Source organism: Xyrauchen texanus, chromosome 35 (assembly GCF_025860055.1).
Source record: "Xyrauchen texanus isolate HMW12.3.18 chromosome 35, RBS_HiC_50CHRs, whole genome shotgun sequence".
Taxonomy (NCBI): domain Eukaryota; kingdom Metazoa; phylum Chordata; class Actinopteri; order Cypriniformes; family Catostomidae; genus Xyrauchen; species Xyrauchen texanus.
The window spans coordinates 26,803,213-26,819,346 of NC_068310.1; the positions used below are offsets into that span (position 1 = coordinate 26,803,213).

At 37.1% G+C, this 16,134-nt stretch overlaps 2 protein-coding genes across 10 annotated transcripts; one reads left to right on the forward strand and one right to left on the reverse strand.

The window, feature by feature from the left end:
• The first annotated feature begins 2,513 nt into the window (after window positions 1–2,513).
• Window positions 2,514–8,715, forward strand: LOC127628487 (TAR DNA-binding protein 43-like). Of its 9 annotated transcripts, none has more exons than XR_007968677.1 (7): window positions 2,514–3,194; window positions 4,260–4,435; window positions 4,516–4,656; window positions 5,791–5,976; window positions 6,391–6,475; window positions 7,293–7,438; window positions 8,202–8,715. XR_007968677.1 is itself a non-coding variant. In XM_052105263.1 (6 exons), exons 1-5 carry the CDS (start codon window positions 2,954–2,956, stop codon window positions 6,865–6,867), a joined length of 1,221 nt encoding a protein of 406 aa, XP_051961223.1. In that variant the 5' UTR covers window positions 2,514–2,953; the 3' UTR covers window positions 6,868–6,914; window positions 7,293–8,195. The 9 variants fall into 9 exon arrangements, 5 of the variants coding, with proteins under 5 accessions (XP_051961223.1, XP_051961222.1, XP_051961225.1 ...); XR_007968679.1 differs by having other exon boundaries at window positions 5,806–5,976; XR_007968678.1 differs by having other exon boundaries at window positions 4,272–4,435.
• A 2,764-nt stretch (window positions 8,716–11,479) lies between these two features.
• LOC127628495 (somatostatin-2-like) lies at window positions 11,480–13,758 on the reverse strand. The gene is made up of 3 exons (XM_052105274.1): window positions 13,433–13,758; window positions 12,811–13,022; window positions 11,480–12,000 (listed from the first exon to the last, which is right to left on the reverse strand). Exons 2-3 carry the CDS (start codon window positions 12,961–12,963, stop codon window positions 11,800–11,802), a joined length of 354 nt encoding a protein of 117 aa, XP_051961234.1. The 5' UTR covers window positions 12,964–13,022; window positions 13,433–13,758; the 3' UTR covers window positions 11,480–11,799.
• Between the last annotated feature and the right edge of the window lie 2,376 nt (window positions 13,759–16,134).

Genomic DNA, 16,134 nt, shown 5'->3' on the forward strand with positions numbered 1-16,134 from the left:
AAAGGTTATCCATTAGATCAGTTTGTTGTCTCCTCTCGATCTCAATATCCATATCTCACCTTGAATTCTTAATATTCCTGAAAGTCTCAACCCCTCGATTCTCATTCTGTGGATCCAAAGTTCCATATACTCAGAAAAAACATTCTATATCACCCTCTAGAAAAATAAAATCAGTTCTGATCAGTTATTTTTTATTAAGAATCACCTGCCTTGCTCGTAGATGAACTATCTAACCTTGTTTCTGAAGTTGCAAAACATTGCCCATATGGGCAAAATGAAGAGTCTATGTGATGCAAAATGACAATAATAATATCTTTACCAATATTAGAAGAAATAATCCTGAAATCATGAGCCATTTTTTCAATGTATCTGCTCAAGGACATATATAGTTACTTACATTGACAAAAGTAGAATCCTTGTGAGCATCATGTCAGAATAGAATAGAAGAATAGAATAGAATAGAAGCCATGTCCATGGCTTATTGAAAGTTGGTTCATGGAGACAGAGGACTGATACAAGTGCTTTTATAATCGCAACAAGTCAGCTTTGTTTGCTTTCTTATATTACAAGTGAGTGTGAGCTATACACAGTTAAAAGAATAGTTATACCCAAAAATGAAAATGCTCTCATCATTTACTCACCCTCATGCCATCCCAGATGTGTATGTCTTTCTTTTTCTTTCTGTTTCTGACACATGGTAACAGGCAATATCTATATATCTAGTATGACTATTGTTGTGTAGAATAATAACAAAATAACTAATTATTTAATTACTTTAAAACTACATATAATTTTATTATTCCTGTGATATTCCTGTGCTATGCAGTCCATCCATTAATGTTTCACTCACTAGCTATAATACTATAAAACTATAATAAAATGAGAAATCATTGTCTTTAAAGGAATAGTTCACCCAAAAAAAAAAAAGAAAATCTCAGATTTCTGTAGGTCCACCATACAATACAAGTGAATGGTGACCAAAACTTTGAAAGGCAGCATAAAAGTAATCCAGACAACTCCAGTGGTTTAATCCATGTCTTCTGAAGCGATTCGATTGCTTTTGGATGAGAACAGACCAAAATAATAATAATTTTTCCCTTTACATTTGACATTAGCAGTCTCCTTGACGATCATAATTTACCACGATTACACTTTCTTGAGCCATTTAGCTCTCTGTGAATGTGCCAACCACTAATAAGTGTATTGTAATTGAGCTTGAAATTGTGATTGTGCCTAGAGACTGCATTTACAGTGAGAAATGTGTTAAAATTTGGTTTGTTCTCACCCAAAATTGAATAGATCACTTCAGAAGACATGGCTTAAACCACTGGAGTCGAATGGGATATTTGTATGCTGCCTTTATCTGCTTTTTGGAGCTTAAAAGTTTTGGCCACCAAACGCTTGCATTGTATGGATCTACAGAGCTGCGATATTCTTCCAAAAATATTTGTTTGTGTTCTGCAGAAGAAAGAAAGTCATATACATTTAAAGGGGTCATGACATGGTTTTTTTATTGTATTATTATGTTCTCTTAGGTGCAATTATAGTATTAATATATTTTTTTTTAAGAAAAACTTTTAAAATCTAGTGATTTATGACCTTTTCCCACCCTGTTTCTCATCCTCTGATTCAAACAGTCTGTTTTGGGGGCGTTTTCCATTTAAGACTTCAGTGTTAACGCCCACTGTTATGATTGGCTAACGTCAGTGCCTATGTATCAATTATTGACGCCTCCAGCCAGAACAATATGCAAGTAAACTAAGTAAAAACACTGTGTTTATTCATAATGAATGAAATTGCGCTTTAAAAAGTAGTTTAAAGTTTAAAATAGATTACTTACAGTTTGCGTCGTTGTTGTTCCCAGAATAGTCGGCACGGACTTATCTTTGAGCAACAGTTTTCTGGCAAAGCCAGCATCATATTGAGATTTGTTCTCAAAACAGTCATCCTTAAAATGTACAGAACAAACGCTTAAGTTAACACTGCCGTGACTGGAACGTCCGCAAAAAATAAACTGCATCCATTTTTCCCTGACGTCTGGATCTTTCGGCAGCTTATTCAGAGGTTTTGTTTGACCACAGCCAGGAACAGCACATCTGTGTGGCATCGTAATTTTCCTGTGCACAAGTAGTCTCTGTCAGAGCTCGCTGTCCATCGACTGAACACTTGTGAGGCGCACGGCGATACGAAATGAGCGTAGTTGTCTTGCGCTTAAATCGTAGTTATCTTGTGCTGGAGGCGGTCATATGCAAACGCTGTTACGTCACTTCTAACCGACACGTCACTTCTAACCATGAATCCAGAACGAGCTGTATTTTGAGCTTGATTAAATAAATGATTCGTTTAGAATGGGGAGGACGTCTTAAAATATTAAACTTGCAGGACGTTTTAATGATACAAAGACCTCTTATATACCAAAAGATCAAGGCAAATTTGGTTTATCATGTCATGACCCCTTTAATGCTCTAATGAGACGGTCCAGCCTGATGATGTCATTCATTCAGTGACGCATCTGAGTAGCCATTTTATAAGAAGTTTGGGGGGTTGGAAAAACAATTGGATGCATTAGTTAATGTGTTTTCGTTATTTTGTTACTTCACATTGTTATTTTAATAGCAGTTAGTAGATTTTAACATATAGTCGATGACCGTTTATTTGGATAAAACTGCATTTGGCGGGAACAGCGTTGCGACGCAACCGGCCATTCATTTTTTCAAGCGTGCGCGCGATTAGCAAATAGCTTATGTTCGCTAATGGCACCCCGCATCATTTGACCATAGTCACGCGTAAACAATACATATAAACACTCAATTGTGGTCAGGACCAACTCGTGTTTCTAGATAAAGTAGTACACATATCAGATGTGACCGTTTCGGTTGGAGGCTTGTTATTAGGCGTCTCGTTCCTGACTTGTTTATCAGCTGTTTGTACAGCGCGTGTTCTCGGTGTAATCATGACGGAGTGCTACATTCGCGTGACGGAGGATGAGAATGAAGAGCCCATGGAGATTCCGTCCGAGGAGGATGGCACTGTGCTGCTCTCCACCGTCTCCGCGCAGTTCCCAGGTGCCTGCGGCCTGCGCTACCGGAGCACCGTGTCTCAGTGCATGAGAGGTGTCCGGTTAGTGGAGGGGGTTCTGCATGCACCCGAGGCAGACTGGGGCAACCTGGTGTACGTGGTCAATTATCCAAAAGGTAGTGATATGATGATAATATGTATTTGCTTTTGAAATACAACCGGGTTAATATGGTATATGTATAAATGGTTAATAACATATCTGGAATTTATTAAAAAATATATATATATAATTATATATATATATAATTGACTATTGTATCATACGGGGTTCCCACGGTCATGACAAACCAGAAAATATCGGTAATTATAAGGCCTAGAAAAAGTAATGTATTGTAGACTAATAAACGCTTAAGGAAATTTCTATAGTAAATACTTCTACATGTAGATATATATATATATATATATGCCGATGGCATATGCTGAACGACGTATATAATATATATATACGTCGTTCAGCATATGCCATCGGCTACAAATTGCTCTTTGTGAGTGCAATCGCGATTAAGTTATTAAAGGTACAGTTCACCCAAAAATGAAAACGTTATCGTCATCATTTACTCATTCTTATGTCATCCGAGATGTGTATGACTTTCTTCTGCGGAACATAAACAAAGATTTTTAGAACAATATCTCCATACAAAGCAATTGAATGGTTGCCAGAAACTTTGAAGCTACAAAAAAACATAAAGGCAGCATAAAAGTAATACATACGACTCCAGTGGTTTAATCCATGACTTTTTATGCACTAATCAAGTTTGAAATCATTATCACCCAGGAGATCACTGGTGTCATTTCTGAAATCATGGATTAAACCACTGGAGCTGTCTGGATTAAAAAAACAAATTGCTGCAAAAGCAAAGTTTTGGTCACCATTTGCATGCATTGTATGGACCTACAGGACTGAAATATTTTTCTAAATATCTTTTGTGTTCTGCAGAAGAAAGTCATGCACATCTGGGAATGCATGGGGTGATTAAATGATGAGATACATTTTGGTGAACTATTCCTTTAAACCTTTGTCCATTTATCATGGGAAAAGTTATGGAAATTGATAGGTCAAAGGTGTGGGAACCATAATCCTATATTTGTTTTTTTGGTAGTTATTTAGAGTTCTAATGCATTCTTATTTTAAAGTCTTCTGTCTTGTGCATATTAATTAATTCCAGTTGCTGAACGTTAAGTTCATTTTGCAGATAACAAAAGGAAGATGGATGAAATGGATGCCGCTTCTGCTGTGAAGATCAAGAGAGGTGTGCAGAAGACGTCAGACCTGATTGTTCTTGGGTTGCCATGGAAAACGACAGAGCAAGACCTTAAAGATTACTTTAGCACTTTTGGAGAGGTCATCATGGTACAGGTTAGTGTGACCAAACTGACTGTAGTCTTTATGGCTTCTTCATTGTTAGCTGTGGTTCTGAAAGGTACCTGTTTTAACAGGTTAAGAGAGATGCAAAAACTGGAAATTCCAAAGGATTTGGCTTTGTAAGATTTACAGACTACGAAACACAAGTTAAAGTCGTATCCCAGCGGCATATGATTGATGGAAGGTGGTGTGACTGCAAACTCCCCAATTCAAAGGTATGTCAGGCAACACTAATGCCACATGTGATACAGACTCATAAATACATTTAATTTTAAGGGGTTCAATCACACATTTTGGGCAATAACATTTGAACTGTAAGGCCTAGAAACAAAATAAGGATGGCTAAATGGTGACGGAATCTAAATGTTTGTGCGAACCTTCCTTTTAAGCTATACCTGTAGTTTCTCATAGTTTTGATTTCGAATTGATCCATCGCTAAGCTCCTCCTTAAAAACCTCTTCTGACCAATTCTGTCTTAGCAACTGTTGCCCAGCCAGCATTACTCAGACACACGTTTGCTATTTTCATATGAGATCCTATGGTAGTAATGTGTGTTTGAGCACATTTAAGTGGGATTTTATCAAAGTAATAAAAAGTCAAACGTGTTGTTCCCAAGTCATTTATAATAGTGACACGAGTTACTCAGAGAGTATTTTCTTTCCTTTTTTAAAACTGTCATTAAATAAAGAGAAGAGCATGTTATGGATTAAACTTTGTCAGCCATCATTTCCAAATGAACATATAACATCTGCAACGACAGAAACTCCAAGGTAAATTTAAAGCTAATAACTGAACGTTAATTTATTTATGCATTGATTCAAGTCATAGCAAAAGCAAAAGTAATTCAGTTCACAGCATCAAACTTGAGTGTGTTATGAGACATTATAAACCGCTCTGTTCACTTACTCCAATGCTATTTGATATGTGATCGCTATGAAATGAAGTTTTTCTCTTTTTGATTGACTAATAATTGTTTGCCTTGATTCTGATTTTCAGTCTTCAGTTTTTTATCAAATTACTGTGTAATTTCACTATATCTTTTACAAAAACTTCAGCTAAATATGCATTACAATGTCACTCTTTATACCAGCTCACGTAAAAATATTATTCATGCCGTTTATGAGAATATTTAGCCAAAAACCGCGTTGTTCACGGCAATCTCCCATTCATTCCAATGTGGAGTTCTGCAGAACTTGTCAGGGTAAAAAACATAACCGTGGGGGGCAGAGCTTAGCGAAGGGTCAATTATGTAACAAAAGCAGAAACACATTTCATTATAAAGTTTGTGTTGTGATGCCCTTATTGTGAACATTGCATGAGTGGACTTTGTTTTCTATTAAATGATCTAGTATTTCCTGGAACAGGCTGGCCCAGATGAGCCTATGAGAAGCCGGAAAGTGTTTGTGGGCCGGTGCACTGAGGACATGACTACAGATGAGCTTAGACAGTTTTTTATGCAATATGGTGAAGTCACAGATGTATTCATCCCCAAACCTTTCCGAGCTTTTGCCTTCGTCACCTTTGCCGATGATCAGGTTGGTCTCTTGTATTTGTAGATATGAGATTTTACTCTTGTCAGGGATCCCACATTCATGGGAAACCTGGAAAAATAAGGGAATTTTAAAATTGTGTTTTTAGGCCTGAGAAAGTCTCATATATATGTGGCTAGATGTTGCTCTTGTGTAGAATAAAATGTGCTTGTTTGTCATGTTATTGTGAGCGAGTCGATTCTCTTCTATACTTCTATTATAAAATTGTTTTGACGGATTCCTTTGCAAATCTGTCTGAATTAGAATGATTTTAAAAATTATTATCCAGACTAGGATCCTCATCCATTTTTCCATGACGAAATTGATTGGTCAAAAAGTGTAGGAACCCTGTTTCTTGTTAATGGAAATCTCTTTCTGGGCTGCATGTAATGTATTAATGGATTGTTATTTGTCCTCCAGGTTGCCCAGTCGCTGTGTGGTGAGGACCTGATCATTAAAGGAACCAGCGTGCACATCTCCAACGCTGAGCCTAAGCACAATAATAGTAGGCAAATGATGGATCGTGGGCGTTTCGGGGGGTTTGGGGGGCAGGGCTTCGGTAGTAGTCGCAGTCCCAACAGTAATGTTAATTTTGGGGCCCTTAGCCTGAATCCAGCCATGATGGCAGCTGCTCAGGCAGCCCTCCAGAGTAGCTGGGGCATGATGGGAATGCTGGCCAATCAGCAGAATCAGACAGCCGCCTCTGGCACCACCCCTAGCGCAGCAACTAGTGGTAGTAGAGATCAGAACCAGAGTTACAATGCAAGCGGCAATAACTATAACACCAGCAGCACAGCTAGTCTAGGGTGGGGGGCGGGCAACAATTCAGGCTCAAGCAGTGGGTTCAACTCCGGTTTTGGATCTAGTATGGAGACTAAGTCAAGCTGGGGAATGTAGAGAAATATGAGTTGGGTCTTGAAGTCTCCTAATATCTAGATTATATGGTAAGTATTTGAGAGAAGAAAGTTTAGTGAGATATTATATCCCTTGTATTGTGAAAATATTTGCCTTTGATTTTGTAAAATTCTGAATGTTCGTATACGTGTTATGATTGCTCTTTAAAATTAAGTTAAAGTGGTTGAAATTGTTGGGATTGATATGAACTCTATAAGAAAATGTGATCTTTTTTTTTATACCTTATGGATATTTATTTTGCATAAGACATTATTCCATTATGCTAACATATTTAGCAACATACGTTTTCATTGCCCTCTATGTACATTTAAAGATGCTCCATTTGGAAAGTTGATTTGAGTTGTATTTTGCATTTTTTTTTTTCTCAACATTTTTTATGGTCAAGCCTTCATAAATCTCTTCTACAGTTCATCACCTCTTTTCCAATTTCCCGGGAAGAAGCCCTTCATTGGCCGCAATGCTCGAGCGATCTCAGTATCAGTTTCCTTCTTCCCATGTGTAAATGCTTTGCCATCAAAAGCACAGCTTCACTCTGCATATACTGTATTAGACGGTGGGTGTTGTCTTTTTTTCCTCTTTTCATGGATGAAATCTGTCCGCTTTTTGAAAGCTGAGTGATATGGTGATGGATTGTTGGTGGGCCAAGAGTGAAAGACTGAATGAGCGAACGGACTGAGAGAGAGAGAGAGAACTTGAAGTGTGCAAAGAACTGATTGTGCAATGACAAACGCAACTTGTTAGCTGCAAGATGGCTGAGAGAAGAACCTGTGTGAGCGAGTGTTTTCTGTAAGACCATCAGAAGGACGTTCATTTGCATTCTTCTGTACCTCTTGTTCTGTCTACCTTCCTCCCTATCTTATGTTGCAATCGTATTTAAAGAACTCCAGAAAAATAACCACAAAAAAAAGAAAAAGATTTGTAGTGGAATGTTTAATTGTTCTACTAAGTATTTGTGTTCTTGTTATATCATTTGATGTGAATGCTGTGTATGGTGTGTGTTCTTTCTCCATGTTCCTGGAATTTTTACATTTGAACGTGATACAGTGCTGTCTATGGGCAGGGCTTTGTGGGGAGTGGGTGGTGAATGAGGGTGAGCGTGAGCTCAGAGTGGTTTAACTGGGGTGATGTAGTGATGATGAAAGCGAAGAATGCCTATAGAAGAGGTTGCTTTTGTTACATGTTTTGAATGCTTTTTATATATTTTGTGAATCAAAGGGAACTCAAATAAAAAATAATTTCACTAGTTATTTGATAGTGGCTTATTTGCTTCAAGACATTAATTGAATTGCAAACACTTATTTAATTCGCATGTATAGGGACGTTGGACTCCGCTGGCCCAGGTTTACCTCCTGAGTGAATAGGAGAACTGAAGACTGAAGTTGATGTTAGCCCATCTGTGGAGATGCTGCTGTATGCCTTAAACCTGAAAAGGGACTTCATCACATCATGTAACAACCCGGAAATTCCTCATTGATGTCCGAGTTGACAGTTCCTCTAGACAGTTTAAAAAGCAAGTAAAACCAGAAATTTACATCGTGCTTGTGTATTTCCAGCTCTGTTTTTACACAAGACAGAACAGTCATTGATCTTGCTTTTGAGTAGGTGTTTTGTTTGGTTGAGTGTACATTATCTGACCCATGGTTGGTTTAATTGTAATATGGTTTACTGAAAAAAAGCCTATTTTTCACACAGTCTTCTGTTGTGAGTTAACAGACTGGATTTTTTGAATGATTTGTGGTGTAAAAAGGTTTATGAATGACTTGAATCACTGGCAGGATTTCCATTTTTTAAAAACCATATTAAAAAATAAATTGTATCTTTATTTTTTTACATTAATGTTTTAGTAATTTGAAATATTTCATGTAAGTCGTTTAATGTGTAAAATGTGAAGCATTGAATTTAACAAACTGAAAAGTATTTGAATCTGAAATACTGGTTGTGGTGGTACAATGCATAAATATGTGTAGTTTGTCTGTGGAACATAAAGTAAAATTCCAAGTGTTTGGAAGCTACCTAACTGACCAACATTGAAGTCACTGTTGATCTTTTTTTTTTTTTCTCCTTTTCCTCTATGAAACAGTTGATCTGATTGGCAAATAATTTGACACGATTAATTCACGAATCAGACTTGTCAACTAGTTCTTGAGTTAAACTCGCTGGAGGGAATGATGTGGATGATGACAAACTTTGGGCTCATTCTCACACAGCTATCGTGTGGTTTCTGAAGACTTGAAATACAGTGCACAAGTTATATAGACTACTTTGCCGGTGCTTTTATAGTGCTTATTTATCCTTTTGGATCTTGGCAGACATGGTCACTGTGAACTGGCGTGTGGAAAATTATAATGAGATGGTAGGCAATTTATATAATCATGACAGAATATAACATTCCTGTCAGATTGTTATATTTTAATTAAGCAGTTTTTTTTTGTGATGAACTATGTCAACCAGGCATGGCATCAAATCAGTTTTACTTGAATGGCTCGACACACCATCCCTTCCTAAACCTGCTAGGGTTTATTTCTAGGAATTTAATTATTGGTTGACATGGCCCAGTCAATGTAAATATTGTTTGCTGATGTTTTGGGGCCATTAATTAGATCTCACTCAGGTGGTGTGGTTATCTGTGGAGCAGTGATGGATGGATCGATTCTAAATAAGTACTTCAGATATAACCTAAAAATAATGAATCTTTAAGTTAAAAAATAAAAAAGTGATGTGATTTTATTATAGTTCCGTGAGGGGTAAAGCTTCTACCGAAAGCTTCCGTGAGCTTCTAATTGCATCTGGGTTTAATTAACACTAAATAATAACAAATCTACATGTGACCTTTATTTTAAAGTCGATATTAAATTTAAGGTTGTTAAAGCATTGCATATTTTCTGCAATTCTTTGTTAATAAATGATAAAACAAGAAATGTTATCAGTATTGGTATCGGAATCATTGATATTGGCCTTGATAGTACATGGTATTAAATCGAAAATTAAATAAGTGGTATCGCCCCTGTCCCTACTGTGGTAGCATGGCCTACATCTTCAAATTCAGTGTTGCCAACTATTTTCAATGGAAAGTAGCTAAAGCCTGCTCGAAAAGTAGCTAAATGTCGCCAGATGACGTCATGCGTCATTAGCATATTAATGACGTCATCGCGTCGTATTTGCATTCTGCCTAATTTGTCGGTACTGTAGCCTACTTCAGTTTATAATAACGGTTATCTCCCCTAAACCGTGCTCATACTGTTTTTATATAAGTATAAAGCCGAATGTCCAGTAAAACGGTTGTCAATTACATATTTTCTGTTAGATAACGGAACGGAACTTAGCTAACGTTACATGTTTATGAGTTTGAAGAAGGTTTATTGTTGTGTTTGGATAAGTAAAATGTATAGAGTCTGTAAATATACGATCTGAAGTCGGAGAGTTCAGAAACCGAACCGGAATGAACTAAAACTCTGATTAGTAGTGAATATAAGCGCATGCCAAGAAAAAACGGTCAAATTAAATGTTTTGAATTAAAACAAAGGAGAAGGCAGCTGCTATGTGATCACTGATTGGTTCCTGCTAACACAGCGTGCACATGCGCAGCTCATTCATGTCTATGTCCGCTGGCGTGCAGTCAACGGAATGTGCTGCTCCTCTCAGCCGCTCACTGAACAGAGCAGACGCAGCGGGGAAGTAAGACCTCACGCTTGCAGTACTGGCGATATTTGGAATTTGGAAAGTTGCTAAGGTTTGTCCAAAAAGTCGCTAGATTTGTCGCTAGTCGCTTTTTTGAAAAAATGTCGCTAAAGGGGTCTGAAAAGTCGTTAAAAATAGCGACAAAGTCGCTAAGTTGGCAACAATGTTCAAATTACCATGAAGCTGAGATCAGCATGGTGGCGGTATTCTCAGCTTCTTGAAGGAATATTCCTGGTTCAAAACAAGTTAAGCTCAGAGACAGCATTTGTATAATGTTGCTTACCACAACAATTTTATTCTACTCATCCCTGTTTCTTTATATTATATATATTTATATAAAGGAGTTTACAGTGAGGCACTTTGGAAGATAATGTGAGCAGTTTTTGGAGGATTTAAAGGCAGAAATGTGAAGCTTGTACTTTTAAGCACTTACATAAAATTTTCTGTTAAAACACGTATTATTTGAGCTGTAAAGCTTGTCATATTTACAACCGTTTTAAGGTTTGTTGACATTACATCGTCATGGCAACGAAGTTGTAAAATTGGCTATAATTTTACATATAAAAGGTAAGTGATTTTATCACACTAAAATCATGTTTACAAGCATATTGTTCCATGTCTTGTGGTTAAACTTTTGAAACTTGTGAATATTTTAACAATCAAAAATTAGCATCGGCAAACTCGTAAATTGCTAGTTGACCGTTCTAAGGGCAAACCCCAATCTTTGCCTAGTCGATCACTGTGCTCTGCTGCCCCCTATCGACGCAGATATAGTTCAGTAAATTGAGTCGTTGCATTGCTTTTTCTTTTTAAACCTTTAGGTGGCTTAAATCTTAACTTAATATTTCTTACACACGTCTCACTTCGGCAACAATGACATGGCATTACAGTGTTATTTACAATATTGAAAGCTTTGAAATGTATATACAATTATTGCATGTCAATCCTATAAGAGATTTGGAGAATTTTTATTACACCTTATTTTGTCAAACAGTTCAAAGTGGTCATACAAAATGGTCATGATTGTAGGGATTCATCTTAAACAATAACCTGTGACAGACTGCAAAAAATACTTTTGTTATTGTTAATTATTCATTCTACAGTAAACTAACATAATTACAATACGAAAACTGTAGAAGCAAGGGGATGCATATACATTTTTTGCAATATATAGTTACAAATTGGTTAACTGTAAAGGCATAACAGACATATCAGGGTTCTGTATGTTTTCCAGTGTTAACATGAGAAGGTCTTCCAGAAGAAGAGCTTGCAAGGAGATTTATCTTTAGGGATTGGCTGTCCAAAAACAGACCTCTCTCCCAGTTTGCCATTCAGCAGATCAGGGTCAAGATCTGCTAGTTCTTTACTAGTGAGATTCAGCTCTTCCATATCTGTCATCATCTTCTTCAACAAGTCCGCTTGGTCTTTGGTCAATATCTAGATGATAAAATACATTTTGTAAGTTCTGTGGGCTTGAGTATTAGATCATGGTTATTGGTTTTATATAGCATTACAGCACTGCAGTATAATTATTTATAGCTTAAAGGGATAGTTCACCCAAAAATTTAAATTCTCTCATCATTTGCACACCCTCGTGCCATTGCAGATGTGTATGACTTTTTGCCTTCTGCTGAACACAAAGATTCTTAGAAAATGATTCTCAGCTCTGTTGGTCCTTTTAATGTAAATTAATGGCATACAGAGCTTTGAAGCTCCAAAAAGGACATAAAGGCAGCATAAAGTAATCCATACGACTACAGTGGTTTAATCCATGTCATTTTAAGAGATATTGTGGCGTGGGTGAGAAATAGATCAATATGAGTCTTTATGATAAATTCTTCTCCTTGACCAGTGGGTGGCTATATTCATGAAGACTTAAAAAAAAAAGGGACTTAAATATTGATCTGTTTTTCACCCACTCCCATCATAATCACGTGGACTTAATTACTTGAGTTATTACTTTTATGCTGCCTTTATGTGCTTTTTGGTCCTTCAATGTTCTGGCCACCATTCACTTTTGTGTTCTGCAGAAGAAAGTAAGTCTACACATCTGGGATGGCATGAGGGTGAGTAAATGATAAGAGAATTAACATTTTTGGGTGAACTATCCCTTTAATTTGATCACTGAGCAACAACCGTCACATAAACCCTACACAAATGTAAAAATTTATTCATATACCCTCATCAAAAAGTAGGAAAAACTGTCCCCCAATTCTACAATCAAAGTCATTTGTAATGTAGACTCACCTCATTGGTGTGTGATAGCTTGTCCTGTACAGGTAAAGCCTCAGTGATGTCACTGTTCCACACAATGAGGAGCAGAGGAAACAAGCTCAGCAGCACCCGCATGATGAATATACTTCTCTCTACCACTGCACGATTATCCCATCCAACTCTCATTGTCTTGTTTTATGGAGGTATACTCACAAAAGACACTGACGCAGAAGAGACGAGGAAGGCTATTTGGAAAATATACCCATTTACCAACATCTTAAATAAGGTTATTGTTAATTAAGAGGACAATTTACCATGTTTCTTTCAAGTATGCTAATTATAATTCTATGGACCAACATGACATGCTTTCATGCAATTTTTTGTGTTCTTATAAACTGTATATATATATTTTTTTTTTTTTTAAAAATCACTAAAATGATACATGCGTGTCTTTGCATGTAGCCCACTGAAACAAAATTACATGAATTCATTATAATTCCTGTATGGAGTTTGTAGTATTCCAACAATAACAACCTCCAAACCCCCACAAAAATATTTGCTATAGCAATACTTTAAAAGCTGAACAAATAAAAAAATCATTTTAAACAGCTCTGAGACATACATAAAGATGAAACATGCTTGAGGATATACATACACACAAGTTGCGATCTTTGGTATTTATCAGTGCAAACTGCAGCAACTCAGTATGGGACAGATTTCATCAGTAGCCTGATCACCCCTCCTTCCCCAGAGTGCAGCCTATGCATAATTCAAAAGACGGTGTCCACTTCCTGTCCTGACTATGTGCTGAATCGCCCTGTTCACCATTATGACTCAGCATCATTCACCCACATCTCTATCAATGAGCTATTATACACTTCCTTGTTCTAGTGCATCCTCCATACTGCATTAGAAATCATTAAGAACATACTGTGTTCTCTCTGAAGTGTTTTTTTTTTATGAATGAGATGTTCTTTTTCTATGGAGTAATCAGGCCGTGTTTATACCCACTTAATTAACAATAGCAGCAACAAGACACTGATAATATAGGCTGAATAGGTCATGCGCTTTGTTAATGCATTGATCCTTGAAATTCTGGATGATTTATAAATGTCAAGATGTTTTTCACATTTACAAAATGGCATTTCGGAAATGTCGACAGCTTGGATGTTGTTGTAGTTATTTATTCTGTAGTCTAGTTATGATCAGACATACTTTTTGTGTGACATTATTTAATAGAACAAGGTATGGAATTACACTGAAGTCTGAACTTCTAATGCCATTTAAATTAATATTCCAGGTTCAATACAAATTAAGATCAATCAACAGCATTTATGGCATAATATTGATTACCACAAAACAACATTTTTTGACTCCTCCCTTGTTTATTTAAAAATTGCGGTTACTGTAAGGCACTTACAGGAGAAGTGAATGGGGCCAGTCCATAAACATTCAAACTGTTTCAAAAGTATAGCCTCAAGATGTAAACTTTATACGTGTTAACATAATTTTACTGTGATAAAACTGCATGCTAATCTTACCAGTGTAAAGTTATATCCGATATTAAGATGTTAACACATATAATGTTTATGTCTTATGGCAATACTTTTGAAACCATGTGTATTTTAATGTTTATGGACTGGACCCATTCACTTCCATTGTAAGTGACTGTAACTGTAATTGTTTAATAAAGGGGGGACTCAAGGGACGAGTTGAATAATTTTTTTTAGGTAATAAATATTATGCCGCAAGTGCTGTCGATTAAGCTTAACTTGCATTGAACAACAAACATTCCATTAAAACAAAAGATATCACAATGATTACGGCTTACACATTACCCTGAAACTAACAGTGGTATACTGTATAACTGTGCTAATAACTCTGCTTCTCCAGTTGGAAGACTTCATAGAGTGAACTCATTGCTCACATACAGGTGAAACTCGAAAAATTAGAATATCGTGCAAAAGTTCATTAATTTCAGTAATTCAACTTAAAAGGTGAAACTAATATATTATATAGACTCATTACAAGCAAAGTAAGATATTTCAAGCCTTTATTTGATATAATTTTGATGATTATGGCTTACAGCTTATGAAAACCCCAAATTCAGAATCTCAGAAAATTAGAATATTACATGAAATCAATAAAAAAAAGATTTTAAATACAGAAATGTCGGCCCTCTGAAAAGTATAATCATACATATGTACTCAGTACTTGGTTTGGGCCCTTTTGCATTAATTACTGCCTCAATGCGGCGTGGCATGGATGCTATCAGCCTGTGGCACTGCTGAGGTGTTATGGAAGACCAAGATGCTTCAATAGCGGCCTTCAGCTCTTCTGCATTGTTTGGTCTCATGTCTCTCATCTTTCTCTTGGCAATGCCCCATAGATTCTCTATGGGGTTCAGGTCAGGCGAGTTTGCTGGCCAATCAAGCACAGTAATACCATGGTCATTGAACCAGGTTTTGGTACTTTTGGCAGTGTGGGCAGGTGCCAAGTCCTGCTGGAAAATGAAGTCAGCATCTCCATAAAGCTTGTCTGCTGAAGGAAGCATGAAGTGCTCTAAAATGTCCTGGTAGACGGCTGCGTTGACTCTGGACTTAATAAAGCACAGTGGACCAACACCAGCCGATGACATGGCTCCCCAAACCAACACAGACTGTGGAAACTTCACACTGGACTTCAAGCATCTTGGATTGTGTGCCTCTCCATTCTTCCTCCAGACTCTGGGACCTTGGTTTCCAAATGAGATGCAAAATTTGCTCTCATCAGAAAAGAGGACTTTGGACCACTGAGCAACAGACCAGTTCTTTTTTTCTTTAGCCCAGGTAAGACGTTTGACATTTGAAGCCCATGTCCAGGACCCGTCTGTGTGTGGTGGCTCTTGATGCAGTAACTCCAGCCTCAGTCCACTCCTTGTGAAGCTCCCCACACATTTGAATGGCCTTTTCCTGACAATCCTCTCCAGGCTACGGTCATCCCTGCTGCTTGTGCACCTTTTTCTTCCACACTTTTCCCTTCCATTTAACTTTCTATTAATGTGCTTTGATACAGCACTTTGAGAACATCCAACTTCTTTTGCAATTACCTTTTGAGGCTTTCCCTCCTTGTGGAGGGTGTCAATGATGGTTTTCTGCACAACTGTCAGGTCAGCAGTCTTCACCATGATTGTGAATTCAACTGAACCAGACTGAGAGACCATTTAAAGGCTCAGGAACCCTTTGCAGGTGTTTAGCTGATTAGAGTGTGACACTTTGAGACTACAACACTGAACCTTTTCACAATATTCTAATTTTCTGAGATTCTGAATTTGGGGTTTTCATAAGCTGTAAGCCATAATCATCAAAATTGTATCAA